This window comes from Narcine bancroftii, chromosome 9, assembly GCF_036971445.1.
Source record: "Narcine bancroftii isolate sNarBan1 chromosome 9, sNarBan1.hap1, whole genome shotgun sequence".
Classification (NCBI taxonomy): Eukaryota; Metazoa; Chordata; class Chondrichthyes; order Torpediniformes; family Narcinidae; genus Narcine; species Narcine bancroftii.
Genome location: NC_091477.1, coordinates 25,652,740 through 25,678,819, shown reverse-complemented (window position 1 = coordinate 25,678,819; position 26,080 = coordinate 25,652,740). Strand labels below are relative to the sequence as shown.

Sequence of the window (26,080 nt, the reverse complement as noted above, 5' to 3'; positions counted from 1 at the left end):
GTGAATATTTTTTAATGGCATTCAGTCTCTTTGACAGTGGGAACATAGTTGAGCTGGCTGTTAAAGTAATAGATCTCCATCCTATCATATTCCCTTTGTTCACTTCTCCCCATACACTTGCTACAACTTTAAACATACGCCCTTTTTTTCTCACTTTTCTAGGTCTGGGGATCACTGACTCAAAACATTAACTGTTTCTCTGTCCAAAGACCTTGCCTCAACTGTAGACATTTACTGTTTTATTTCAGTTGTAAGGCATCAAAAGTTTTTTTTCTAGATTTTCAAACCATAGATCTGTTTGGATCTCAACCATGGTTAACTTACTCATCCATCAGGTCTCAAATTGATTACAATCAATTGAACTGAAATTTCACATGATTGCTCATTGATTTAACTTACTGAAGACCCTTATAGTCTAAACTAAAATATTTACTAGGCCATCGATTGGTGTCATAAGTATAACTGCGTGTTTTTTAAAATTATTTTAATTGTGTCATGTTATTAATAAGCATGCAAAACTAAGGCCTCATCCCAGATTTTCACAGAGCATTTGTAATTACTTCCCTCTAATTTTGGAACATCTCTACCTTCTGTCTTCCTCCACCTAACCAATATCATCCAATTCTGTAATATATTATCATTTCTATGTATTTTAATTCTAATAAACAGATTTTTTTTAAATTAAGTCTTTTAAAATAACTTCTGGCAGTCATTTAAAACTATGTCCATATGGTACCTTAGTCATTTGCCACAGAAATTTTATTTTTCATTAAAAATGACATGCGCATGGAAAATCCATGTTGACTTGCTCTAATCAGCTCAAATTTATTTTAATGCTCAGTTGCTCTCCCCTCAATTATGGATTCCACTAACTTCCTCACAACAGATGTTAGACTAACAGTTTCATAATTTCCTGGCTTTTTTCTCACCTTTAATAAATAATGGGGTTAATTTTTTTAATTTTAAAAAGTAAAGGAATAATTGCTAGATCCAAGGGAATATTAAAAAGATTATGAACAAAGCATTTTCAAAAGTCTGTCACTCTCAGTTGGTACAACTAATTCTAACACTTGACTAAATGTTTGGCTCAAGGAAAGTAATGATGTATGTACTGTAACAATTGGTACAAGGATGTGGTTGTGGAGTTGTGATAATATTTATGAATGCTGGAATTATTCAGTAGGTCAGGCATCTTGAAACATTAAGTTTGTTTCTCTCTCAGATGCTGCTTTTTACGCTGGGTATTTCCAGCATTCCTCATTTTTATTTCTGATTTGCAGCATCAACAAATTTTAGCTTTTCCTTTGCAGAGTTGGCTGGGAGCCAGAGTTTTATATTGGCCCCTTTCAGGTGGCAGCCCTAAAAGACTTCTGCAGTGTTGCCTGGTCCACCTGAAAGGGCCTATTCATATCCAGAAGTGCCTGGTAGTGCCTCTGGATCTGATGGAGGCGGGACAACTGGTGCCGTAGCGCCACCCATCATAAATATGTGGCATAGCAATGGCTGTCTTCCCTACCCATAATCCCCCACGCAACTGGAACCACTATGTTTCCTACAACAGTTCCAGCTGCGTGGGGGATTATGGGTGGGGAAGGTCACTATTGCTATGCCGCGTTTTAAGCCACAGAGAGTGGCCCAGGTGCAGGAGCGGCCAGCCGGGCTGTGGCAGCTAGTATCAGCTGCTCCCCGATGTGCCCCGCCAGCCACCCCTGCCCAGCTGTCCCCTAGTGAGGCAGAAGCTGTCAGGTAGCGGGACAGGGGGCTGTCAGGCAGCAAGGCGGGGGGGCTGTCAGGCAGCGGCTGCACTCCGCCAATTATCCCTCCCGGAGGAGGGTTGGCGTTGACACCTCGGAGGCGCTTCTGCCTCATTCAGGTGAGTATGTCTTTAGCCGCAAGGGGGGAGATTATACGGCTTTACACTGGGGTGTTCAGGCTTCCTTTTGAGAGAAAAAGGAAGGATTTTGCAGTTGGCAATTCTTGTAATCATGTTGAATCAGCAGTTAGGCCAAAAGGGAGGGTATAATTCAGCAATTTGGCAGCGTACTGGTGGGAAGCGTTGGATGGAAAGTTTGTATTGAGTGATATGTGCCTGGAGAGAGGTGTGAGTGAGAACTTGGGTGATCAGTGAAAAGTTGAATGAGTAACAATTGTGATACAAGGGAAAAGTTGGAGGTTGGTATGGTGGGCCATTGAAAGTTAGAATTGAGAGATTGTTATCTGGGGAAGATGATTAATGGATGTTCTAGATGAGTGTCAGTTGTGTTTGGTATGGGGATGAGAGTGGGTTGGAAGTCTTGAAGGAGTCCAGTAGTTGAATTACCTAAAGACACACTTGAGTTTAGTTCTAAGTATTAGGCTTGAACCCGATCAGAAAGAACCCCTGTGAATAATACAATTGCAGAGCAAGCAATGCTCCAAAAACCTAGTTGCACGGTGAACGACAAACAATGAATATGTGTTGAAACAAGGTAACTTAATTTTATCGGCTAAATGACCATTGCATTGTGATTGATACTTTGTAAGCAAATTTTAATCCTGATATGATTTTCCTGTATTATTTTCTATTTAGTTTTTATTTATTTATTTATGATTTAGTCCTTAACTGTTTTTGAAAAGTCATTTGAAAGAAAATGGTATTAGAAATTATATGTGTTAATGAATAGCAAAATGTAACAACAAAGAGTATTGGTTCTGCATATGGAACACTGTTGCAAACTGGGGTTGTTTCGCTCCAAATTAGCAGTTATTGTTTGAGGCAATTTTAATCGAGAGAGGGAAAAGGAAATCTTATTCCATTCAGCTTAGAGTCACCTTGCACCTTCTGGTGAATCACGCTTGACAAAGCCAAAATAATTTTGCAGAAAAACTGAACTTGAAGTGCACACACCACCAGCCTCATCTGTATAAAACTTAACTGCTTTTTTACTGAGAATTTTTTAATGTCATGTAGTTACAACACAAAAGTTTAAAATTCCTTATAAATCTAATAAATATTTTGGTTGACTGTGAAAGTATTAAAAACTCAATTTTTCCTTAAAGGAAAGTTACCTTTTAGTTCTTATAAGAAGAGGTTTACTTACGTTTCTGTTCTGATTGCTTGACTGCTTTAACCTTTATATCATGGTTGGCATCAGCATGTAAAGCCCCAAACCAGTCTTTCAGTCTGGAAGCCAGATTTCTCAGTTCTTTTTCATTGCATACTATCAAACAACAGACAACAGTTACACATTACAAAACAATAAATGTATAGACACAAATTTCAGACAAATGGTTTTATTGCACTTTGGTGTATTGTAATGATGACACTCCAAGAGAACCACATAAAAATTATACTATCTTGGGTGTCCCTAAAAGGCCTTATGGATCTGTTTTCTCAAAGATCTGCAAACATTAACCTGAAAAGCTGGATAATTCCTGTGAACAAGACAGCACAGAACACAGGCTATACACCCTTCTATGCTGGGTCAAACTAACCTGTCACCAGTGCACATCTCGCCGTACCTCTCCCATCCACCTACCTGTTCAAATTTTTCTTAAATTTTAAAATTGAGTCTGCATTCATCACTTCAGCTGGCAGCTCGTTCTATACCCCAACATGCTCTGGGAGAAGAAATTCCCCCTAAAGTTCTCCCATTTCACTCTTAACCCATGTCCTCTAGTTTTTAATTTCACCTAACCTCAGTAGAAAAAGCCTACTTGCATTTTACTCTAGCTATACCCATCATAATTTTGTATCAAATCTCCCCTCATTCTTCTAAGATCCAGGGAATAAAGTCCTAACCTGCTTAATCTTTCCCTGTAACTCAGTTCCTCAAATCCCAGCCACATTATAATATATTTTCTCTGCACTCTTTCAATTTTATTGATACGAGTCCAGAGGAACCCAAAAACCCAGCAGCAATAGAAATTCACAAAGACAAATGGTGACTTAAACAAAAGTTGCTTTCAATTTTCTTTAAACATTAAAACACGGTCAAACTTTAACTTATTACCATTAACTTAACCCCCTTCTAATTCTAAGCGCAAGTGAATGTAATGTGTATATGTTCAGGAAAGTTCTTTGCTTTAATAATCCAATCATTCTCCTCACTTCTCCAAGTTCATCAGTATCAGGCAATTCTTAGACTGTGCACGGCATTTGACATTTATGAATTTTCACCAGGCTCTAGTGAAAAGGTAAATGGTTACTGCTCAGGAAGGTAAATGGTTACTGCTCAGGAAGGTTCTAGTTGGTTTCAGAGAGAGATTTGTTGCTTGTTGGACACACACAAACTGATTTCCTCCAATCTGTACTTCAGTGTCTTGTCGAAGAAACTTGCCCCATCATGGGTTTTCCAAATGATAACTTCTTCCAGGTCACCACAGAGTTCCTCTTGTTTCCCTTATTTTAGGAGAAACACTCTAGCCAGCCATTTCCTCTTGTAAGGACTACAAAGGTTTTTCAACAGGCTGAACTCAGAACTCACAACCCATCTTCACAATGGGTTTCAACAGGCTGTCAGCTTGTCATGCTGCAGCTTCCAAAAGCCACTGCAGAACTGTCTTCTCTCTCTCTCTCTCTCTCTCTCTCTGCAAAACCACATGACCCCTCCTAGAACAGCAAACTGCAACCAGACAGATTGCCAGCACATAAATCAGTTTCTGCCTGGGCATCTGTTGCTTTAAAGACAATAATCCATTTACTCCACAGCATCAGTCCAATTAACACCTACTTGTGAAGTCCCCATAGGCATTCTTTCAAGTTTCTGTAAAGTTACAGTGGACATGAAGTCTCTCTATTAGCAAAGGTCTTGCATTTTTTAAAATTTTTAACATTTTTATTTTTCACACTATGAACCATACTAACCAAAATACACACAAACATTTCCCTCTTGAATATACACAGTGTCATTTTCTCCCCTTTTTCCCCCTCCCTTCCCTCCCTCCTTCACCCCCCCTCCCCACCCACTCAATGTTCAACCTATATGATACATTAAACCCATTAAACAATGTCATCACACAATGAAAATTTGTGTCTTCTACTTTTACATACAGTATCAGACAGATGTTTTCCTTGTAAGAAGGAAGCTCTTGCATTTTAAATGGGATGTCTTTTGTGAAATGATCTCCATGAAACCCCCACAATCTCTTTTAAAGACATATTAATATTTAATATGATATACTCCATAACAGACATATTTCCTGTAGTTAGGTGATCAGAATTGCACACAATACACCAAATTTGGCCTCGCCAAAGTTTTATACACCTTTATCATAACATTCCCATTCCTATACTCAATACTTTGATTTATGAAGGCAAATGTGATAAAAGTTCTTTTTATGACCCTATTTACCTGTGATACCACTTTCAGGGAATTATGTACATAACTGTATTCCCAGATCCCTCTCTTCCTGTGTATGTCCTTCCAAATTGTAACACCTCACACTTGTCTGCATTAAATTCCATCTCCTATTTTTCCAGTTGGTCCAAGTCCATCTGCAAGCTTTGAAAGCCTTCCTCGCTGTCCACTATACCTCCAACCTTTATGTTATCTGCAAACTTGCTAATCCAAATGACCACATTATCACCTAGATATTTGAAATAAATGACAAACAACAATGGACCCAGCACCAATCCTTGAGGCACACCACTAGTCAGGCCTCCAGTAAGAGAGGAAATCACCCACTACCACACTCTGGGTTCTCCCATAAGGACAACGTTGAATCCAGTTTACTACCTCACCTTGAATACCGAGCTAATGAACCTTCCTGACTAACCTCGAGTCCATGTAGACAACATCCACAGCCTTTCCTTTATCAATTTTACTGGTAACCGCCTTGAAAAACTCTTTTCAACTGATTACCCAATGAAGCCTTACATATTTCCTCCTTCCTTCAAGGAATTGAGCAGCACAGCTCAAAACTAAAGACCCTAGGGATCATTTACAATTGTAAAAATTATTTTCACGCTATTTTTTGATAGGATTACTACAAAGAACAGCCATTCTCTACCACCGCATGCAGTTAAGATTGTTTCTGTTGATAAACAAAGTCTTTTGAAATCCTTTTAAGTGCAAACTCAAATACATTAACATTTCAAGTTGTCACCTTTATTTTTCGTTCATACCATGCTTGCGTGGACCACAGAGAATTTTTATATAACTATAAGTTAGAATAGTTAAACACATTGTAATATTAAAATATTAAGACGCTGCTGATCTTTGTCTAAACTGGTGTGACGGTTGATTAATTTGCAGTAATATAAATGATTAATTGGGTGCTTTAGAGCCACTGAAGAGGTGCCAATGCTCGAATAATTGGCAGAATTTTGCACCAATCTCAGCAAAGCTGCCAAGTTACATTATTGATTACAGAGGGAGCCTGCAGGAAATGAAACAATGAGATAATGAAGATACCACAGGATGATAATTGTCAGAAGGTTGCCCACACATTCAATAACTATCTATGAGTTCAGATTGGCATGACATAATCAAGAGTTGGCTGGGAGTTGATAATAATGATGAGTTTATTGCCATATTCATTGTATGATGGGCTTATGCACAGAAGTTTTTATTTGCTCTAGTCAAACTGGTACTTGTAAAGAAAAATAGTAAATTAATTAAATTAATAGAGACAATAAATTAATGAGATCGATCATAAATATTCACAGTAATCCTTGTGCAAAAAATGACATTAGAGTGCAGACAGTCCTTTGTACTATCAGAGTAGTCTATAGTGTACCAAGGGAAGGTTCAAGAGTGATAGCTGTTGCAAAGAAGGTATTCTTGACATGCTGGTTTTTAGGCTTCTGTAACATCTGCTCAAAAATATCAGTGAGAAGAGACTAGGGTGATGGGGGTCTTTTATGATGTCAGCTGCCTCCTTGAGGGAGTGCCTAGCATATGTAGGTATCTGCAATGGATGGCAGGTTAGAGCCTATGATGGATCTGGCTATGTTTGGTACCTTCTGCATTCCTGGGCACTTGAATTGACAAACCAGGTTGTGATGCAACTAGCCAGTATTCTTTCCAGGGTGCACCTATAGATATTTGCTGGAGAACCCAATGACATGCCACATCTCCTCAGACTCCTTAGAAAGTAAAGGTGTTGGTGTGTCTTCTTCACAATTGCCTCCAGGATGGAAAGGTCTAAAATATGGACATCCAGAAACTTGAAGGTTTTATCTCTCTCTCTCCATCTCTGTTCGTATCAATGCTGACAGCTGCCTGGTTCCTCAGCTTCTCCTTCCTGAAGAGCTTTCTGAGAAGCAAGTTTCTGTTTCTCTACTTTGAAGATAGGAATACAAGAAAAAGCATTAAGTGGGAATGCCATTGACCTAGTTACATATTTTCAAATGTTTCCCACAACTAAAAGGAAATTTCAGAGTCAAAAGCCAATGGTACCTGGTATTTCTCGCAAGTTGTGGTCTTGTCATTTACCCTCCCAATAAGAAAGTTAGCTGTACTTAACAACTGGGATATAATAGGCAACTCAAGTCGTAGGATGACCAATACAGTGGCTGAGCATGTACAAACTGAAATAGCATACAAGCCCTTACAATGTAAAACAAGAGAGTTGGCAGATGCCGGAGCCACTCAAAAGGTCACGAATAGGGGGAAGGGGATTAGTGAACTAAGGAATGGTAAAGGATGACAGAAAGAGGTAGTTGATTGGCAGATTCCTGACACAGAGACAAAGGGAAGAGAAACAAAGGGGTCAGATGGAAGATGAGCCATTTGGATGGAGTGTATGAATATAAGTACTTCAGAAGTAGTTCAGAAGAGAGAGGGGACTCATTCCCTGAAAATTAGAAAATTCATTGAGCTGCAGCATGCCCCAATGGAAAATGACATATTGTTCCTCTATTTAAGTTGAGCCTCTCTTTGGCAGTGGAGAAGCTCAAGGATGGATAAGTTGGTAGAGGAACCAGAATGGCTATTGTGGAGAGCGTGTAGATGCTGTCTGAAATGTCCCCAAATCTGAGCTTGGTCGCCCTGATGTAGAGAAGGCAGAATGCAGTAGATGAGGATAGAGGAGCTATCTGTGAATCTTTGCCTCCTTTGGATGTGTTGTTTGGGACCCTAGATGATGGTTATGGGAAGTGGTGTAAGTGCACATGTTCCACTTTTTGTGGTTGCAGGGATCACTGTAAAGTAGTTGGGAAGGAATGAGTGGATAAAGAGGTCATAGAGGGAACAATCTTTGCAGAAGGCAGAAAGAGGTGGAGAGGTGTAGATGGGTCTAGTTGCAATATCAGGACATGGTTGGACATCAAATTAAGTATTCATTTTAGTTCTCCCGAAGGATCTAGTTTTTGGTAGGCGGAGGAGATAAAATTACTATTGATGTGTTTTAGAACCAGCAAGGAGTAAAATAGTGATAAATCATGAAATGTAATCAGTTAACAATTTGCCTGCAGGCAGTGATTTTACTATGAGTGGATTTTATAGTAAGGCTTAACAGGGAATAAGTATCATAAACTAAAGTTTAAAATATAATTATGATAAATTATATTTACATCAGCTCTATTGAGAGCGTTCTGGCCAGCTGCATCACAGTGTGGTACAGTTTCTGCAGAGAAATAGATCAGAGGCCAATCTACAGGACCATAAGAGTGGCAGAGAGGATCACTGGAGTCCCCTCCCTGCCATCTATGTGATCTACCAGGATCATTGAAGAGAGCGCACAAAATCTTTAAGGATGCTTTCCTCCCCACACACAGCATCTTTCAGCTGCTCCCAACGGGAAAGATAAAGGAGTCTCAGAGAACCAAGCTGAGGAACAACTTCTTCCCACAGGCAGTGGAAGTGCAGAACAACCACAGAAACTGGTTACACCAACAATCTGAGACTCTCATAGTCACGAAACAATATTAATTTATTTATTTGCCCTTGTCCTTCATATGTATTGTTTGTATGTGTATTATGTATGGTTGTGTACCAAGGACCAGTGGGGTTATACTTGGGCAATCAGATGACAATAAACTTGACTTGATTTGAAATAAACTGATAACAGCAAGTAGGGCCAATCTGCAAGCAAGTAAACCTACTGATCAGTTGTGAATTAATTAAATACCAGAATAGGGCTGATGGTCTAATTCTACTCCCAGAGAATGAATAATATTAGGCCTCTTAATTGGTTTCTGATAGAATCTTACAGAACTGGCAAATATGTTAAACTATGAGCTAGATTTTCTTTTCCAATAGTTGGCAAATTTAACACATTTAGATGAAAACTTGTTTGTTTTGTAAGTGTATATGGTTGCAAACTTGATTCAGTCGCAATTAATAGAGAATATTTCACACTGCAGGTGTTACTGACAAGACCAGAATTTTTTTTTAAAATCAGCCTTAGAACATAGAACACTATCTTGAGAAGTTAGTGGAAATTCATTGAACTGCTGTAAACAACTGTGGAGAAGGTACTCTCACAATGCTGTTGCATGTTGAGCTCCAGGATTTAGACTCCATTCTATTTTGTATCAATTGCAAATGAAATATTTCAATCCAAGAATATAGCTTTCAAATCAAAAGGCATCATTTTGTTCCATAGTAAACCATGCATAATCCCAAACATTCCATTATATTTGTGAAATAAACTACAAATGCATTACACAATTTTCAGATTTATCTGGATAAATTATGGACCTCTGGAATTCATTGATGAACCAGATAGCTCCCAAGAGGTAGGAATGTGAATTGCCAGAGGAAAATCAGATGGGAATGGCTGAAACTAATGATTGCAGTCTGCTTCCAATGCACTGGTTGATTTTTCATTGATGGTCTGGGGAGTACATGATGAAGTTCTTGGCAGTGCATTCACTTCTATTATTTTCCTCTTTACAGCTTCTCCAAATGGGAATCAACAGCTGTGTCATTCTTATCTGGTACATTTGTTCTGATGACCTATTGTGCCAAGTATTTGTAGCAATGGCCATCTCTAATTACCTTGTCACTGTCTTCAGGTGGACCATAAATAACAGGAAAAGCCTGCTGATGTTAAATAGACTTCTCTATGGACTACCTGTCCATTGGTCTGAGGGAGATGCACAATATCTTAAAACATAAGATATCAACCTTACACGTTTTTTAAAAAAATCTTTAAAGCATTCCTTAAATAATTGAAAGATAGCTTTAAAGCAAATCATATGATCAACAGAAATTTTATAACTCAAAAGGCTGGGTAAAATTCATTAAGGGAATTTTTGATACATTGTGTTCCATGGACATTAATCATATAACCATTATAGTGAAAAATAGGTTTATACATCAAAACTATGTACTAATGTGCCAATTATTGTAAATGAAAACTTCAAAATATATCATTTGCAACTCAAGGAATAAAACTTGCAATATTTTCACATATACAGTTGCTTTGATAATGTAAATAAGTAATTTTCAAACATTGACATTGTTGAAACCCTTCTTGCCTTGGTCTTTGAAGGTTGTACCAGATTGTGGTTGAAAGCTTAGCAGCAACCACAATCTGCCTGGCTAAATTGATCTTCAGTGGATGCAGCTGTGTTTTGAGTGGCAACATGCAAGTCACAAATAGATGTGACCGGCACTGAAGACAAGTTTATGCAACCTGTTCTCATGATTCAGTCTGTTAACCCTCATTCTGTAACATCAGATCTGTCTGATACATCAAAACATATAGACTTTCTGGTAAAGCACAGTGACCAAATTGCATGTCATAATCATATAGATGAAATAAGGCCTACTGAGCACATGATAATCAGTGGATATCAAATATATTAATCCCATAGAGTCATACAGCATGAAAAGAGACCCTTTGGCCAAACTTACCCACACCAACCAAAATGTCTCCTGCACACTAGTTCCATCTGCCAGTGGTTCTCAACCTTTTTCTTTCCATTCACTCAAGTAATCCCTATGCCATAAGTGCTCTGTGATTAGTAAGGGATTTCTTAAGGTGGTATGTGAGTGGGAAGGGAAGGTTGAGAAGCACTGCCCTAGGCCAAATTGTTACTGAAATATTTCGCGTGAGAAAAATTGTCATTGGCCCATTTCCTTTGGAGTAATGAAATAAAGCACATAACGAGCCAATTAGGTATGATTAAAACAGTGGTTTTCAACCTTTTTCTTTCCAACCACATACCACTAATCCCTTACTAATCACAGAGCACCTAGGGCATAGGGAATACTTAAAGTGGTATGTGAGTGAAAAGAAAAAGGTTGAGAACCATTGCTCTAAACTCATCCTAGCCATTTACAGGTGTACCCTCTATTAACTAGATTTCCATAATGACTACCATATCCCAGTTACCTGTGTTTATCCATTATGGTGTTCACATGCCTCCAGTATTAAAATAGGTGTACTTTAATCCAATATCCTTCACTCCCTGCCTTTCACCTGTCCACTAAACTTTATCCCATCACCCTCCAGACCAACTTCTAACTTCTCATCTGCCTCTGTCCTGCATAGAATTCCACTCCCCTGCCAATCTAGTTAAAAATAGCAGTGTTGATGAGGATGAACAGGTTGCCTCTCCCCAGAACAGATCCCAATGATCCAAAAATCTGAATCTCTGCCTACTGCACCAGATCCTCAGCTACAAATTCATCTGGCCTATCTCCCTTTTTCTGAACTCACTAGCATGTGGCACCAGTTGTAATCCAGAGATCCTGCTTCTCAGTCTCTTACCTAACTGCTCGCTGTGCAGGACCTTATCCCTTTATCTAAGTCATTTGTACCAACATATACAATGACCTCTGGTTGTTCTCCCTGGCCCTTGAGAATGTTCACCAATCACTCAATGAAATCCTTGACCCTGGCATGTGGGAGGCAACACGTGATCCTGATACCTCTTTCCCACCGAGTCGCTTCAAATCATCTAAACATTTCTTAAATGCTGTCAGTGACTGCTTCCACCACTCTCTCTTGCAGTGTATATCAGATACTCACCACTCTCTGGGATTAAATGGGTCCCCATCAGATCTCCTTTAAATCTTTCATCTCTTGTCTTAAATTTACATCCTCTGGCATGTATTACTCCAAATGTAGTTTGACCAAGGCCATGTATGAATAAATCAAAGTTTCCATACCTCTGAATTTCATCTTTCTGGATATAAATGCGAATATGCTTTTAAACTTGTTTTTGTACCTGTAAAACAGCTTTCAGTAATTTGTGTACAATGCCACATAAATTTCTGTGTTTCTGGACAGAAACACAGAATACATTTGTATTTATTTCTTGAATGGAAAATGATTGACATTAGGACTCGCCAACTTTGAATTCTATGAGTCACCATTTTTCTTGCTTGCTCATTTAATCTATGTGACTTTACAATTTACGGTACTCAGCTCTACAAATGAGTGTGCCTCTCCTACTTCAGTGGCATTCATAAACTTAAATGGATATCTTTTACTCCTTCAAACAGGTCATTTGGAAGCCAAGCTACCTCTTCAGTCTTGACCAACTATTGACCCAATAAAAATAAAACATCCTCCTTATGAACTTGCATATTCCATCACATTGGAAGTAATACTTTATATGAACACACTTCCACTGTGTAAACATCTTTCCTAAATTAAGGAGACTGATACTGTAATTGAAAATGAGAGAATTTTTTGAAGAAGTAATAGGGAGGGTTGCGTAGAATGGCTCATGCAAATTTTAAGAGCTGTTTAGACAAGATCACATTCTGTACACTGATCAGAGGGTATGCTTGAATTTAATATGAACGAAGGTGAAACAAATACAAATGGTAGTAGTTGATACATATTGTAGTTCATGAAAAGGTATTTGCACTGAGGCTCTACAGCGTTCTGTGCTAACTCCCTTCTAATGGAATACATCAATAGTTTAGATTTAAATGTGGGAGGCAAAATTAAGTAGTTTTCAGACAATGCATAAACTTGATAACAAGGAAGTAAGTCATAAATTGAAGGTGGACATTAATAAGCATTGAGCAAAAGAAACCAAATGGAATTCAGTCTGAAGAGGTGTGAAACAATATACTTGTGGAAGTTAAAAGAAAATGCCAGGATTGTGAGAAATGAAGAGGAACAAAACTACTTGAAGGTGTGAACAATATAAAAGTATGTGGGATACTTTCCTTTCTGCAGATATAACTTAAGTACTCTGCAGAAAATGTTGGGAAGCAGATTGCCTAATCTTCATCTGTCCATGATTGAACACTTCACATAACTTGCCTTTGGGTAGAATTGCAGTTCTACCATGTGATGCTTTAGATGTCAAACACAATAGAGCCACCATTCTCTGAAGGGGCCCTATGCCTCTCCCTGCGCACTCCCCTCCCCCCAGCCATCACCCGGGGCTACAGCACATTGAAGTAAAGCCTTGTTTTCTTTTCACTTCTCATAACATGTGTGGCTCAGTATGACAACACCATCTACAAATTTGCTGACAATACCACAGTAGTGGGTACTATAAAAAGAGGCAAGGAGTCAGCAGACGGGAGCGAGATTGAAAACTTGGCTGAATTGTGCACCAATAACAACTTTGCACCCAATGTCACCAAAACCAAGGACCTGATTGTTGACTTCAGGAAGAGAAAGCCAGATGTGTACAATCCAGTATCATTTGGGGATCAGAGATGGAGAGGGTGAGCAAATTTAAGTTCTTGGGTGTCACTACCTCGAAGGATCTTTCCTGGAGCCAACACACTACTGGCATAATGAAGAAAGCATGTCAACACCTCTACTTTCTCAGGAGTTTCAGAGGTTTGGTATGACATTGGAACCCCTGGCAAATTTCTATAGATGTGATTTGGAAAGTGTGCTGACCGGCTGCATCATAGTCTGGTTTGGGGACACCAATAGCCCCAAACGTAAAGCCCTGAAAAAAGTAGTAGACACAGCCCAAGACATCACAGGCAAACCCCTTTCCACCATCGAGAACATCTATGGAAAACACTGCTGTTGGAGATCAGCAATAATCATCAAGGATCCACATCACCCAGCACATGCTCTGTTCTCGCTGCTACCATCAGGAAAGAGGTGGAGGTGCTACAAGACTCACGCCACCAGGTTTAGGAACAGCTGCTACCCCTCCACCATCAGACTTCTCAACAACAAACTCAATCAGGGACTCATTTAAGGACTTTATTGTTTTTTTTTCTTCTCAGCACAGTCATTTGTTCACATGTGTACCTTGTGTACAGTTTTTTTTGGATTACCAATATGTGGTAATTCTGTCTGGCCTGAAGGAAAATAGAATCTCAGTGTTGTATGGAATGCCATGTGTTTACTGTCAATAAATCTGAAATCTAAATGGTTTTTATGTAATTGGTAGGAAAGAAGTATGGAAGAAACCAAAACTTGACTGCTTTATAGGGGAGGGGCCCATAAACTTTGAGCAGAGTCCTGTGTGGGGGGAATATAAGCCAAAAAAAAGGTTGAGAATGACTGCTATAGAGTATCAGAACTTTGCAATAAACTGAAGTTCTTGCACACAGATTGTGAAGCATTCATGGAAAATTTCAATCCCACAGTCCTTGCAATTTCTTCATGTTACCTTGTAAAGTTGAATGATTTGCATCTCTTCCTTCTGGTCTAGCTTTGATCCTGCCTAATGTAAAGGAAAAGAAAATATGAATATAAAATAGACGTGTAAAGTTAATTTCAAATTATCAAAGGTTCAGTTTTCATTGAAATACATAGCTTCAGCTATTTTTACCAAAATGGGGAGTCTACTTAATATGGAGAGAATAAACTAAAAAAAATTAAATACATGTTCACATTATAAAGCATTTAAAATATTATATACAACTATAAAAGATGGCATTTTTTGCATCTACTTAATAAGGCAAAATGGAATGCTCTTGAAATATTCGAAAAATGCTTGAAACTAGTAACATAGAAGAAATTTAATTTGACTTTTATTCCCACTGGGAGATTATGAACTTCTCAAATTGAGATTGTACCTCCAAAGTGTCCTTTTATCTCTCAGGTCACTGATATTATTAGTACTAACTATCATGGTGGAATGAACACAATTGAATTAACAAAATATTCTAATAAAAATCCAGATTCAGTTCTTCCAAACTGAAGATGTTCCTCACTTCTAGAGATGTAACCCATCACTATTTTTGATTAGTTTACTTAAAGTACTCCAAACCTAAATAAAAAAAATAATTCTTCATCCTTTATTTTACATCAACTGTTGTAAATATAATGCATACAATTCCAGTTTTCACAGGATACACCAATCTTGCTTGGCTTAAATATATTCATTGTGGCTTACTAAATGTTGGAATAAAGCAAAAAAGATAACAATTCCTATAATTGATTTTCATATTGCAATAGATTCTTTATGTTGTGAGGCCATGTTGCAAATGTTTATGGTTTCCACCAATAGCCATTTCAAGGTTATCATCACCTTATTCAGATTTACAAGTAGCAGTAACCATTTAACAAGCTGATTTTTACTGTTATTGATGCATTTATGTGTTTACAATATCAATCAATAAAAAGCCAGCATGTAATTGAATTGATCAATGTATTGGATTAAATTTTGCTATTGCAAGTCTTTGGCATATTTAGAACTTTTTTTTCTGTTGTATGTTACTGAAGGTGTGAGCTGCCAACATTGCAGTTCATCTGAGATCTTGGTAAATTAGTACTCAACAGGCCATAAAAATGCAGAAATACTGGAAGAACTCAGCAGGTCTCTCAGCGTCCATACGACATAAAGATACTGTTTATTACTGACGTTTCAGGCCTGAGTCCTCAAGGTACTCAGTTGCTCCATCCAACAGCCATCTCTTAAATCAATTTGAAAGATTGTGAGATGAATAACACAAGGGCTGAGGACAAATATCAAATAATGTACAAAAAAAAGAAGTGAAATAAAAATAATGAATTTGAATAAGAAAAGGGATCAGAATAGAAGTAAAAAGAAATACATTTTAAAATCTTCAACTATTATAGAATTAAGTATTGAGATTGTAGCCGTTAACTTATTTTTAAATTGCCAGAGAATCTGACTTGACAGATTTTTACATGGGTAAATGCTGACTGTTCCATTTCAACCATATTCTGAAGCCTCACTCAGTATAGCACCAATAATATTCAATAGACTAAGTGATCATATAGACAGTTCACAGTAGAAACACACCAGCCACTTTCACTCGATTAACATTAAAAAAAATATAAATTTTATTTATAGCACGATGGAAGCATATTCCGGCCATTTAAACCCGTGCTGTCCAATTACACACAAATTAACCTGCAACCCTGTATGTTTGGAGGGTGAGAGGAAACCAGAGTAACTGGAGGAAACCCATGCAGACGTAGGGAGAAGATATAAATTCCTTAAATGTGATTCCATATAATTCTGTTTGTTATATTGGATGTGTATTGGACAGTATTACCACAGAAGGATATGGATAAAGTGCAGACAAATGAGACTTGCCCTGAATGCTAACTTGGTTTACACAGACTAGTTGGGTCAAAAGGAGTGTTCCATGCTGTACAACGCTAGAAGATCTCTTGAAGATATGCACATTTAAAATTGGTATTTCTGAATAAGATTATGAAATACAGCCACTACCTTCTCAAATGGACTTTTAAGCATTTGAAAGTGCCATAAAAATTATCGTTACTTGCTGAGTGGAGCTTCTCATTATAAAGAAATACAGGAGGTTTAGAAAAGGTACTTGACTCTGACCTATGAATAATTTAAAAATAAACTTGAAAATGAATGGTTGACGTATGAGTAATTAAACTGAAAGTGAGGTGCTAAACTCTGCATGGATCTTGAATACCCTAACTACTGTGCAAGAGAATCAAAATATGTCTTTCAATGTTCAGAGAGATTAAAAGAACAAGCTATAATCTACAAAACAAAAGACAGACAGCAGCAATTGTTCAGGAAAATTGAGATGATTCCTGGCAATGCCAAATTTCTGATAACAGAGTTCCAAATGTGGTGGTTGGTTCACAAACTGAAACTAAGTCGACTTTTGGTTAACATATTATTTTGCAAAGGAGTTTTGTTTTGAATTGTTCAACACAAATTAATTGGAGAGTACGAGCATATAAATCAGGGGAAGGAATGGGTCATTTGGACCCTCAAAACTACTCTAATATTTAATGAGATCATGGCTGATCAACTCTACATGCCCATCGACCCCTACCATCTTCTGCTTTCTAACCAAGTATCCATCTATTTTTGCCTTAAAATATTCAGACCCTGCCTTTGAGGTAGACAATTTCAAAGATTCATTACACAATGAAAGAAAAGCAACAACTCTTCTCTTAATAATCAATTCTTTAAAATAAAAATCCTATTCCTGGTTGTAGATTTTCCTTCAGCAGTTAACATTCTACAAACATTTATGCTGTCAAAACTCCTCAGAATGATTTTATGCATTTTAACCAAGTTGCCTCTTGCTCTTTTAAACTTCAAAAGCTACAACCCTTACCTGTTCAACTGTTCTTCATAATTCTAGGTATTTGTCCTGTAAACTTACTTTGAACTAAAACCACAGCATTAAAGGAGGCAAATTCCATTCAAACTATTCCAGATATACTCTCACCATTGTCCTAAATAAATGAAAAAGAAATTAAACCGAATCACATGCCATACTCGTTTCTTGCAATACTGCATTAGGCCCTCCTTGGGGGCTTATTTGATTTCAATTCACCTTTTGCTAATTTGCTAAAATGCCAGCATTTTGTTTGGAGCAAACTTGTTAGCCATGTATTCCCCAGTGAATGCTTCCAAGAAGCAATAATTCAGAATGTGTTCATCCTTCAATTCCTATATCTTTCTCCTTTAATGGTTTTAAAGTTCCCTATGGTAGTGTTGCACATCGAATGACCCAAAGACTTGTTGACTCAAACCAAGGTTTTTATTAACAAAAGACTGGAGCGTAGTATATCGAGGTCGACCAGTCCAGACTGACCTGGCTCTGGTTAGGAGGAGTCCTTTATGATTTGCTCACTTACCAGGGCAATGGAGGTAGTCCACTCTCTGGAAGCTGCAGCTCATCATGCAGAGGTCTTCAATGCCTATGGCTCTCAGCCAATCACTATTACTATATGTAAATATATACAAATATATAGATTGGTGATAGTATCCCATACTATCACAAGGACCAACTTTTCTTTTAACTACTTCCATTTTCATACGGACCATTGGAACTTTTTACAACGCTTACATTGATTTACAAGCATCCAAATTCCTGAGGTTCAATTTGTTTTTCGCTTAAAACAAATTCACTTAAACCAAACATGGGCAGCACTGTTAGAGCAATGCTATTACAACGCCAGCAATCAGGACAAGGGTTCGAATCTCGCACTGTCTGCAAGAACTTTGTACGTTCTCCCCGTGTCTGCATGGGTTTCTTCCAGGGGTTCTGGTTACCTCCCATCATTTGAAGTGTACCAGGGGTTGTAGGTCATTTGGATGTAATTGGGCAGCATGGACTTGTGGGCCAAAATGGTCTGTTACCATGCTATATGTCTAAATGTAATTATAAATTTAATAAAACATCAATGTGGGTTTTGGATGCCAGACAAGGGAAAAGAGGCAAGAAAAAAAAAGCGGGTCAGGTGAAGGAAGATGAGCCATGCAAAAGGGCTCCAACCCAACATGCTGACCATTCAGTTTCTCCCACTGATGATGCTGACTTACTGAATTTCTCCAATTAATTGTCTTTTGTACACATATCGGAAGATTGACTTCAATCCATAGCAGACAACTGAGATGAGCTACCAAGGGGCCTTGAAATAGCCAAAGCCTGAATTATCTTCACAATCAGTTCTCAGCTAACAAGTCTATCTGAGCCTTCACGACTAGAAATCTGATAACTTCACCAAGGAATCCAAAAAGGGAGCTGAGGTGATCCTGGAGATGGATCATGACCAATCAAGATAAGAGGCACTGGCTGGGGTGGAATTATATTTTTTGCAGCTCCTCAAGACACATCAATGTTACTAGTTTATTTTACTAGATGAAAATCTGTTGATTTATGTCTCTGTGATAAACAGGGTCCTGTAAATGTCATAGAACCCAATGAGTTGAATGAGCTGATATGACTGTTTCACGCTAGCCCCTAGGCTACCCACTTCAAAGTCTATTAATATAGCAGCAGGAAAGCCATTGTAAACGGTTTACTATTTTCATTGACTGCTGTTCAATTTCTGCCTTTGGAGGAAGAAGTTAATGAAAAATTGCTGCAGAAAGAAAGACTTCTTACATGAAAGGAGCATGAACTGAGTCACAATGTTATTACATTATCCACACATTGAAAGTGTAAAACATATTGAAATGTAAATGAGCACATGTAGGCAATAGGCCAAACCCATAACCCAAGAAAAGGCAAAGATGTAATAAGAATAGCAGTGATTGCTGTAATGAAATGCTGTTGATTTTGAGTCTGAAATTGAAAGTTGAGATGAGTATTCTGTTCAATAAAATAAATGCAACTTTGAGAGAAATATCAATCCAAATTTTGAAGCTGAGAAAGCTGAATCTAGAAATAACTCAAAAGCAAAAATAAACTGAAGAAATTAGTAACTCAGTTTTTCAACATATGGTCAGAATTTTCATTCCCTGTTATTCTCAACTATCTACAAATACTTGAATTAATAAAACTCAACATTATTGCAGTCAGCGGCCAGTGCCTTCCTTCTGGACTGTGGGCTGCATCGGGTGGGAGATTGGGTATGCACCCATGTTGACCACGTCATCCCGTTGATGTGGTGCGTGTGTTGTGGCAGTCAAGGACCAGCTGGCCCAAGATGGTGGCACCCGGTGGACAAACGGTGCATTGGATCAGTCGGGCAACCCAACCAGAAGTGAAGCCGGAAATGATGTAATCTGTACAGGCGGAAGTTGTCCAGAGGAAGATGGCGGCGCCTGGGGTAAGCATTCTGTAGCAGTGTGGGTTGGTGGCTGGGCCGGAAGTGATGTTGGCAGTGAAGGTGGAAGTGGCGGGGCGAGTAATGGTGTCGCCAGGTTCTTGCACATAGCGGCGTCTGGGAGGGCTCCCAGCTGTTCGCGGAGGGCTGCAGCACTCCCGACAGGCCTGGAAAGGCACACTGGTGAAATGGCTTTTCTTCCCGCATCAGGAGCAATGCAAGTTCCTTTGCAGGATTGCCTGTCTCACCCACACCAGGACCTGCAGTACTTACAGGGGTGAGCCGCACTGGTGGCTGCGATTGTCTCCTCCACGTAAGGCCCCTTGGTGATGGCAATTATTTGCATCTGCCAGGCAAGAGGTTGGGGGGAGTCAGGCATTGAAGACCTCTGTATGATGAGCTGCAGCTTCCAGAGAGTGGACTACCTCCATTGTCCTGGTAAGTGAGGCAATGTTTTCCTTCAGCAGCTTCTGTTGGGTGCTCCTCGATCACAGCCCTCACATGCAGGCATCCCGGATCAGTCGCTCCACTTCCCCTTCGGTCACCCAGGTCTCGATTAGGCACAGGCGAGCTAGCTCACGCAGGGCCCCCAGACAGGAATCTGCCGTCTTACCTGGCTGGTGAATCCTAATGCTGAGGTACCTGGCGTAGACCGCGTTTGTCGGGGACTTGTACATGCTCTCCAGGATGGCCATTGCAGGTTTGTAGTCTGTGCAGTCTCTGATGGCTTGGAAAATGTGTGGGCTCAGCTTGGTGCAGAGCACCATGAGTTGCTTCTGGTTGGTGTTGTTCACCTCACCCTATGTTTGGATGATCGCCTCAATCGTCTATTTCCAGATCTCAAAGTGTGGCAGGGCATCCGGGTGTAGGGGTCGATCTCCAGGCTTCCAATCATCAGAAACTTCTCCATGGTCTCTCTTTAAAAATTTTAATGGATTAAATTGTGGGGCAGCAAGCAAACACAAAACTCAGCAAAAACTGTTCAACAGGCTTTAACCCATTAAAATCTGTCCACCAGTTTCTGTCCAGATGGCTCCACAAGTGACTGGCCCAGGTTTATATTCAGGTCAGTTGATTGACAGCTGGCCAGGTGGAGTCAGCCCCTTGGGTGGTCTTCCTGCAGGTACAGAGGTTGCGCCCTGCAGGAGGCTGGTGGTTGTATCACCATACAGATGAAATATTGAATTCTACAAATCAGATAATTCTGTATCAGAAATAGCCATTTCCATTGTGAAGCTCACTGTGATAATGTTATGTTTCTCCATATCTAGGTGTGCTTCTCTCGCCAACAGCACAACTTGACCTACTGGCCATGAACAATAGCCTGATAATTTGCAGCATTTTACACTCTTTTGTTGGTATTATTAGTCTCTAATTGCTGTCATTTTTCCATTCCCTCAAAACCTTGGCCTCCTACTTTCATAGATATTCCCTTTGTCCTAACTACACCTATCCCAACTTCCCTGAAAAGTTCTCTGCCCCAGTTCTGAACAAACATTTTAACCATTTTCCACAGATGTTTTATACTTCCAGCAACAGTGATTCTTTTGATTTCCATTCAGAATTTTTGACAGATTTTATAGATGGCTAAATCAAGCGCCTTGTTTAGCCAACAGCCAACATTTTTTCAGTAATATCCTGGATGAAGCATATACTGCCATCCCCCTGCCATGTGACCCATATGACAGAATAGTGATCTGCTGGGCTTCACCATTAATGCTATCAGACTGGCTTGGGAGCACAAGTGGACAATGGCAAATCCACATGTGGTAAATTTGTATTTACACACAGTCAGTGGTGAACACAAGCCCTTGCTGTCCAAATTCACAGTTAAAGCATTTTCACCACATATCTGGTTACATTCTATGGAACACTTGCCATTTCCTAACATTTAACATTACAAACATAGAGGTCAAGGACAAAGATAAATACTACTTTTATCTTAAAACATAAAGCAAATTATGGTGAGAAATTATGGGGGAACTTACTGAGAGAAAATATTGATACTTATACCCCCATATGAAAACAAATTTATCAGTTCTTTGCAATAATGTATATTTAGGTTATCACTCATTCAAAAGTAAGCCATGAATAAATTTATAATGGCAGATTTTGAAAAATACTTTGTCCACTAGTGACATAATCAAATCTAATTATACTCGCAATTAAGTAATCTATCACAATATGTTTTCTACAAATAATGTATCATTAAAGTTGGATAAAAATATACCAATGGTATATTTTATTGCTATCTAGATGTGTGAATCTATGTTGTATTAATATATTAAAATTCCTACATAAACAGTCCACTATTAGTCCACAATAAACTTACTTCCCGTTTCATAATTATTGATTAATTGAGTTTAGACTTGACAATTTAGATACATTCATGGCTGCTTCACACATCAATTTGAAGTCATCAATGGTCCTGCAGCCTGTCCACTAACTGTCACCAAAGCACATTCATCCATGATCTCCCGATCACTAGGAACCACAGCAATGTAACCTGCCTACTATTTTGTTTCTCCAACCATATATGAATGTTTTCAAAATAACTTTTGTCATCTTTTATCCTTCAGCTTTGGGGCATCTATATCATTTGGTATAGATTAATGCCCAAGCATTTCCATGAAACCAGTACCAAAAGCTTTTCCATCTGAACCTTCTATACAAATTTTATACAGCCTTACCTTCTGAAAATTTTTGTTCTCTTTGTAGATGAGTCAATAAAATCTTCCCAGGCTGACAGACATAGCTAACTATCATATGCTCCAAACTCTCCTTGAACAAAGCTTCATGAATACTTCTCAAAGCTGTGTTAATAAATATTTTAATTTACACAAGAGGGCAGATATTCTCCACTTAATATTTCACCCAAAGACAATGAATTTTGATGATGATGTTAGCTGGTAGCCAGTGATCTCATGGTTACAGGTGTATTGATTAAATTTGGAAAATGTTTCATGCATTTATGCTGAAATAACTTTTGACAATATAATTCTAACTGCTCACTATTAATTGTAAAACAATTTCCTCTTCAAATATTGTAATGAATGTGGAAGATAATCATTAATTTGTAAGTTTGATGACTTGTTACCCAAACTTTCTTCCAAACATTTCTAGAGGCATATTTCTGATTAAGTAGACTTTGGAAAACTCACTACCAAAGTATGATAATGCAGAATTTATGAATTACATAGTGTGGAGAAAGTGTTGTTATATTTTTAAGTAACATGTAAGATACCAGATATAAGGGGAAAAGACTAGAAAAGTATATTGATATAGATAAACATTAAATATTGTGGAGCATAGTCACAATGATATAACTTCGAGGCATTTCCATATAACTTATGTCAAAAGGATTAAAGAACATATATTGTTTGAATGGCTGAAAACATTGAAAGTATAACCATATAACAATTTACAGTACGGAAACAAGCCATATCAGCTCTTCTGGTCCGCACCGATTTACGTGAAAATCTACTCGTTCCACCTACCCACTCCCTTGCCCATAACCCTCCAACCCCCTCACATCCATGCATTCATCTAACCTCCTCTTAAATGACTGAATTGACCCTGCAGCAACTACCTCTTCCGGAAAATCATTCCATTCAGCCACCACTCTCTGAGTGAAGAAGATTCCTCTTATATTATTCCTAAAGTTTTGCCCCCTAACCCTGAACTTATGACCCCTTGTTCCAATCTCCCCTACCCTCAGAGGAAAGAGCCTATTCACATCTACTCTATCTATTCCCTTCATAATTTTAAATACCTCTATCAAATCCCCTCTCAACCTTCTATGCTCCAATGAATAAAGTCCCAGTCTATTCAATCTTTTTTTGTATTCAAGATACTGCAATCCAAACAACATTTTCATAAACCTTCTTTGCACCCTCTCAACCTTTCTATATAAAAAGTTGTCTCTACATTATCATTGAAAGAGCAAAAATGGGAGAATTTATCTTCAATTCCTGACAGCTTTTTAAAAATTATTTTATATTTTTTATAAATATACATAATAAAATCTTCAATATCACAATATATTAAACTTTTTCATACCAAAAAACCCAAAGAGAAACCCCTCTCCCTTCCTACAAAATATAAATCCACACACCTTCAGAGCTCAAAACTATACTATCAATAAAAAAATCTATGTGGGGAAGTCACATCTGCTTATATCTGTTATTATTATAATTGGGCCCCTATATAATCCAAACATGGCAGCCATATCTTGACAAATATGTCATACTTTTTTTAAGGATTGTAATTTTTTTATCCATAGGTAATCTTCAATTCTGCAGTCCATCGTGCTATGAGTAAGGGAGAGTTGGACTTCCAAGTAATTGAAATACACTTAGCTACTGCTAAAGCTACTTTGAAAAAAGAAATTTGGAATTTAGTCAACTTATTACTTATTTCAAAAAAGAAAATACCCAAAAGATAAAGCTCCAGGTAATCTGTGAAAGTCACGCACGCCCGTTATCCTTGTTAACATTTCTGCAATATTCTGCAAAAAGTTCTCACCTTCACACATGACCACATAGCATGTAAAAATATTCCTGTTTCAATCCCACATCTAAAACACATCTCCGATATTTCCAATTTTGACTTTGTAGCTTCTGTGGTGTAAAATATAATTGGTGCAGGAAGTTATACTGAATCAGTCCATATCTTGCATTTATAATTGATGTCATACAATGAAGACGCTGTTTACATCCGGTACCGCACGGATGGCAGTCTCTTCAATCTGAGGCGCCTGCAAGCTCACACCAAGACACAAGAGAAACTTGTCCGTGAACTACTCTTTGCAGATGATGCCGCTTTAGTTGCCCATTCAGAGCCAGCTCTTCAGCGCTTGACATCCTGCTTTGCGGAAACTGCCAAAATGTTTGGCCTGGAAGTCAGCCTGAAGAAAACTGAGGTCCTCCATCAGCCAGCTCCCCACCATGACTACCAGCCCCCCCACATCTCCATCGGGCACACAAAACTCAAAACGGTCAACCAGTTTACCTATCTCGGCTGCACCATTTCATCAGATGCAAGGATCGACAATGAGATAGACAACAGACTCGCCAAGGCAAATAGCGCCTTTGGAAGACTACACAAAAGAGTCTGGAAAAACAACCAACTGAAATACCTCACAAAGATAAGCGTATACAGAGCCGTTGTCATACCCACACTCCTGTTCGGCTCCGAATCATGGGTCCTCTACCGGCACCACCTACGGCTCCTAGAACGCTTCCACCAGCGTTGTCTCCGCTCCATCCTCAACATCCATTGGAGCGCTCACACCCCTAACGTCGAGGTACTCGAGATGGCAGAGGTCGACAGCATCGAGTCCACGCTGCTGAAGATCCAGCTGCGCTGGATGGGTCACGTCTCCAGAATGGAGGACCATCGCCTTCCCAAGATCGTATTATATGGCGAGCTCTCCACTGGCCACCGTGACAGAGGTGCACCAAAGAAAAGGTACAAGGACTGCCTAAAGAAATCTCTTGGTGCCTGCCACATTGACCACCGCCAGTGGGCTGATAACGCCTCAAACCGTGCATCTTGGCGCCTCACAGTTTGGCGGGCAGCAGCCTCCTTTGAAGAAGACCGCAGAGCCCACCTCACTGACAAAAGGCAAAGGAGGAAAAACCCAACACCCAACCCCAACCAACCAATTTTCCCTTGCAACCGCTGCAATCGTGTCTGCCTGTCCCGCATCGGACTGGTCAGCCACAAACGAGCCTGCAGCTGACGTGGACTTTTTACCCCCTCCATAAATCTTCGTCCGCGAAGCCAAGCCAAAGAAAGAAGAATTGATGTCATACTATCCAAACACCAATCAGATCAACATCTTTCTGATATTACAACACTTAAATCCGACTCCCACCTCTCCCTCGACCTCTGTGAACCTAGTTTTGCACTTTCACTTTGGAGAGCATTGTACATTTTTGTTATAAATTTGGGTGTACTCTCCAGCCAGATTTTTCACTCCATTTCACTAACTTCAGGAGGGACCAACGTTGGCCCCCATCTTTTTCTCAGAAATGATCTTAGCTGGAGAAAACAGAAGAAAGTTCCATTAGCTACTCCATATTTCTGTTTTAGTTGATCGATAGACACAAGAATCCCCCCCTTCAATGTATCTTATTCCTTTGTCACACCAGGAGTTTAATATTCTGACTGTGGATAGACAATGGAAAGCATTCACAGATCTAATGGAGAAATTGCAAAAATCGTTTATACCGGTCTGGCA

At 39.0% G+C, this 26,080-nt stretch overlaps 1 protein-coding gene across 1 annotated transcript in view; it reads right to left on the bottom strand.

Moving 5' to 3' along the window:
• Nucleotides 1-26,080, bottom strand: part of spock1 (SPARC (osteonectin), cwcv and kazal like domains proteoglycan 1) — a 289,966-nt gene that overhangs the window by 28,221 nt on the left and 235,665 nt on the right. Inside the window, exons 6-7 of the mRNA XM_069898490.1 lie at nt 14,483-14,536; nt 3,081-3,200 (exon numbers count right to left, since the gene is read on the bottom strand). Coding sequence (XP_069754591.1) covers nt 3,081-3,200; nt 14,483-14,536 — 174 coding nt within the window. The remainder of the gene's footprint in view (nt 1-3,080; nt 3,201-14,482; nt 14,537-26,080) is intronic.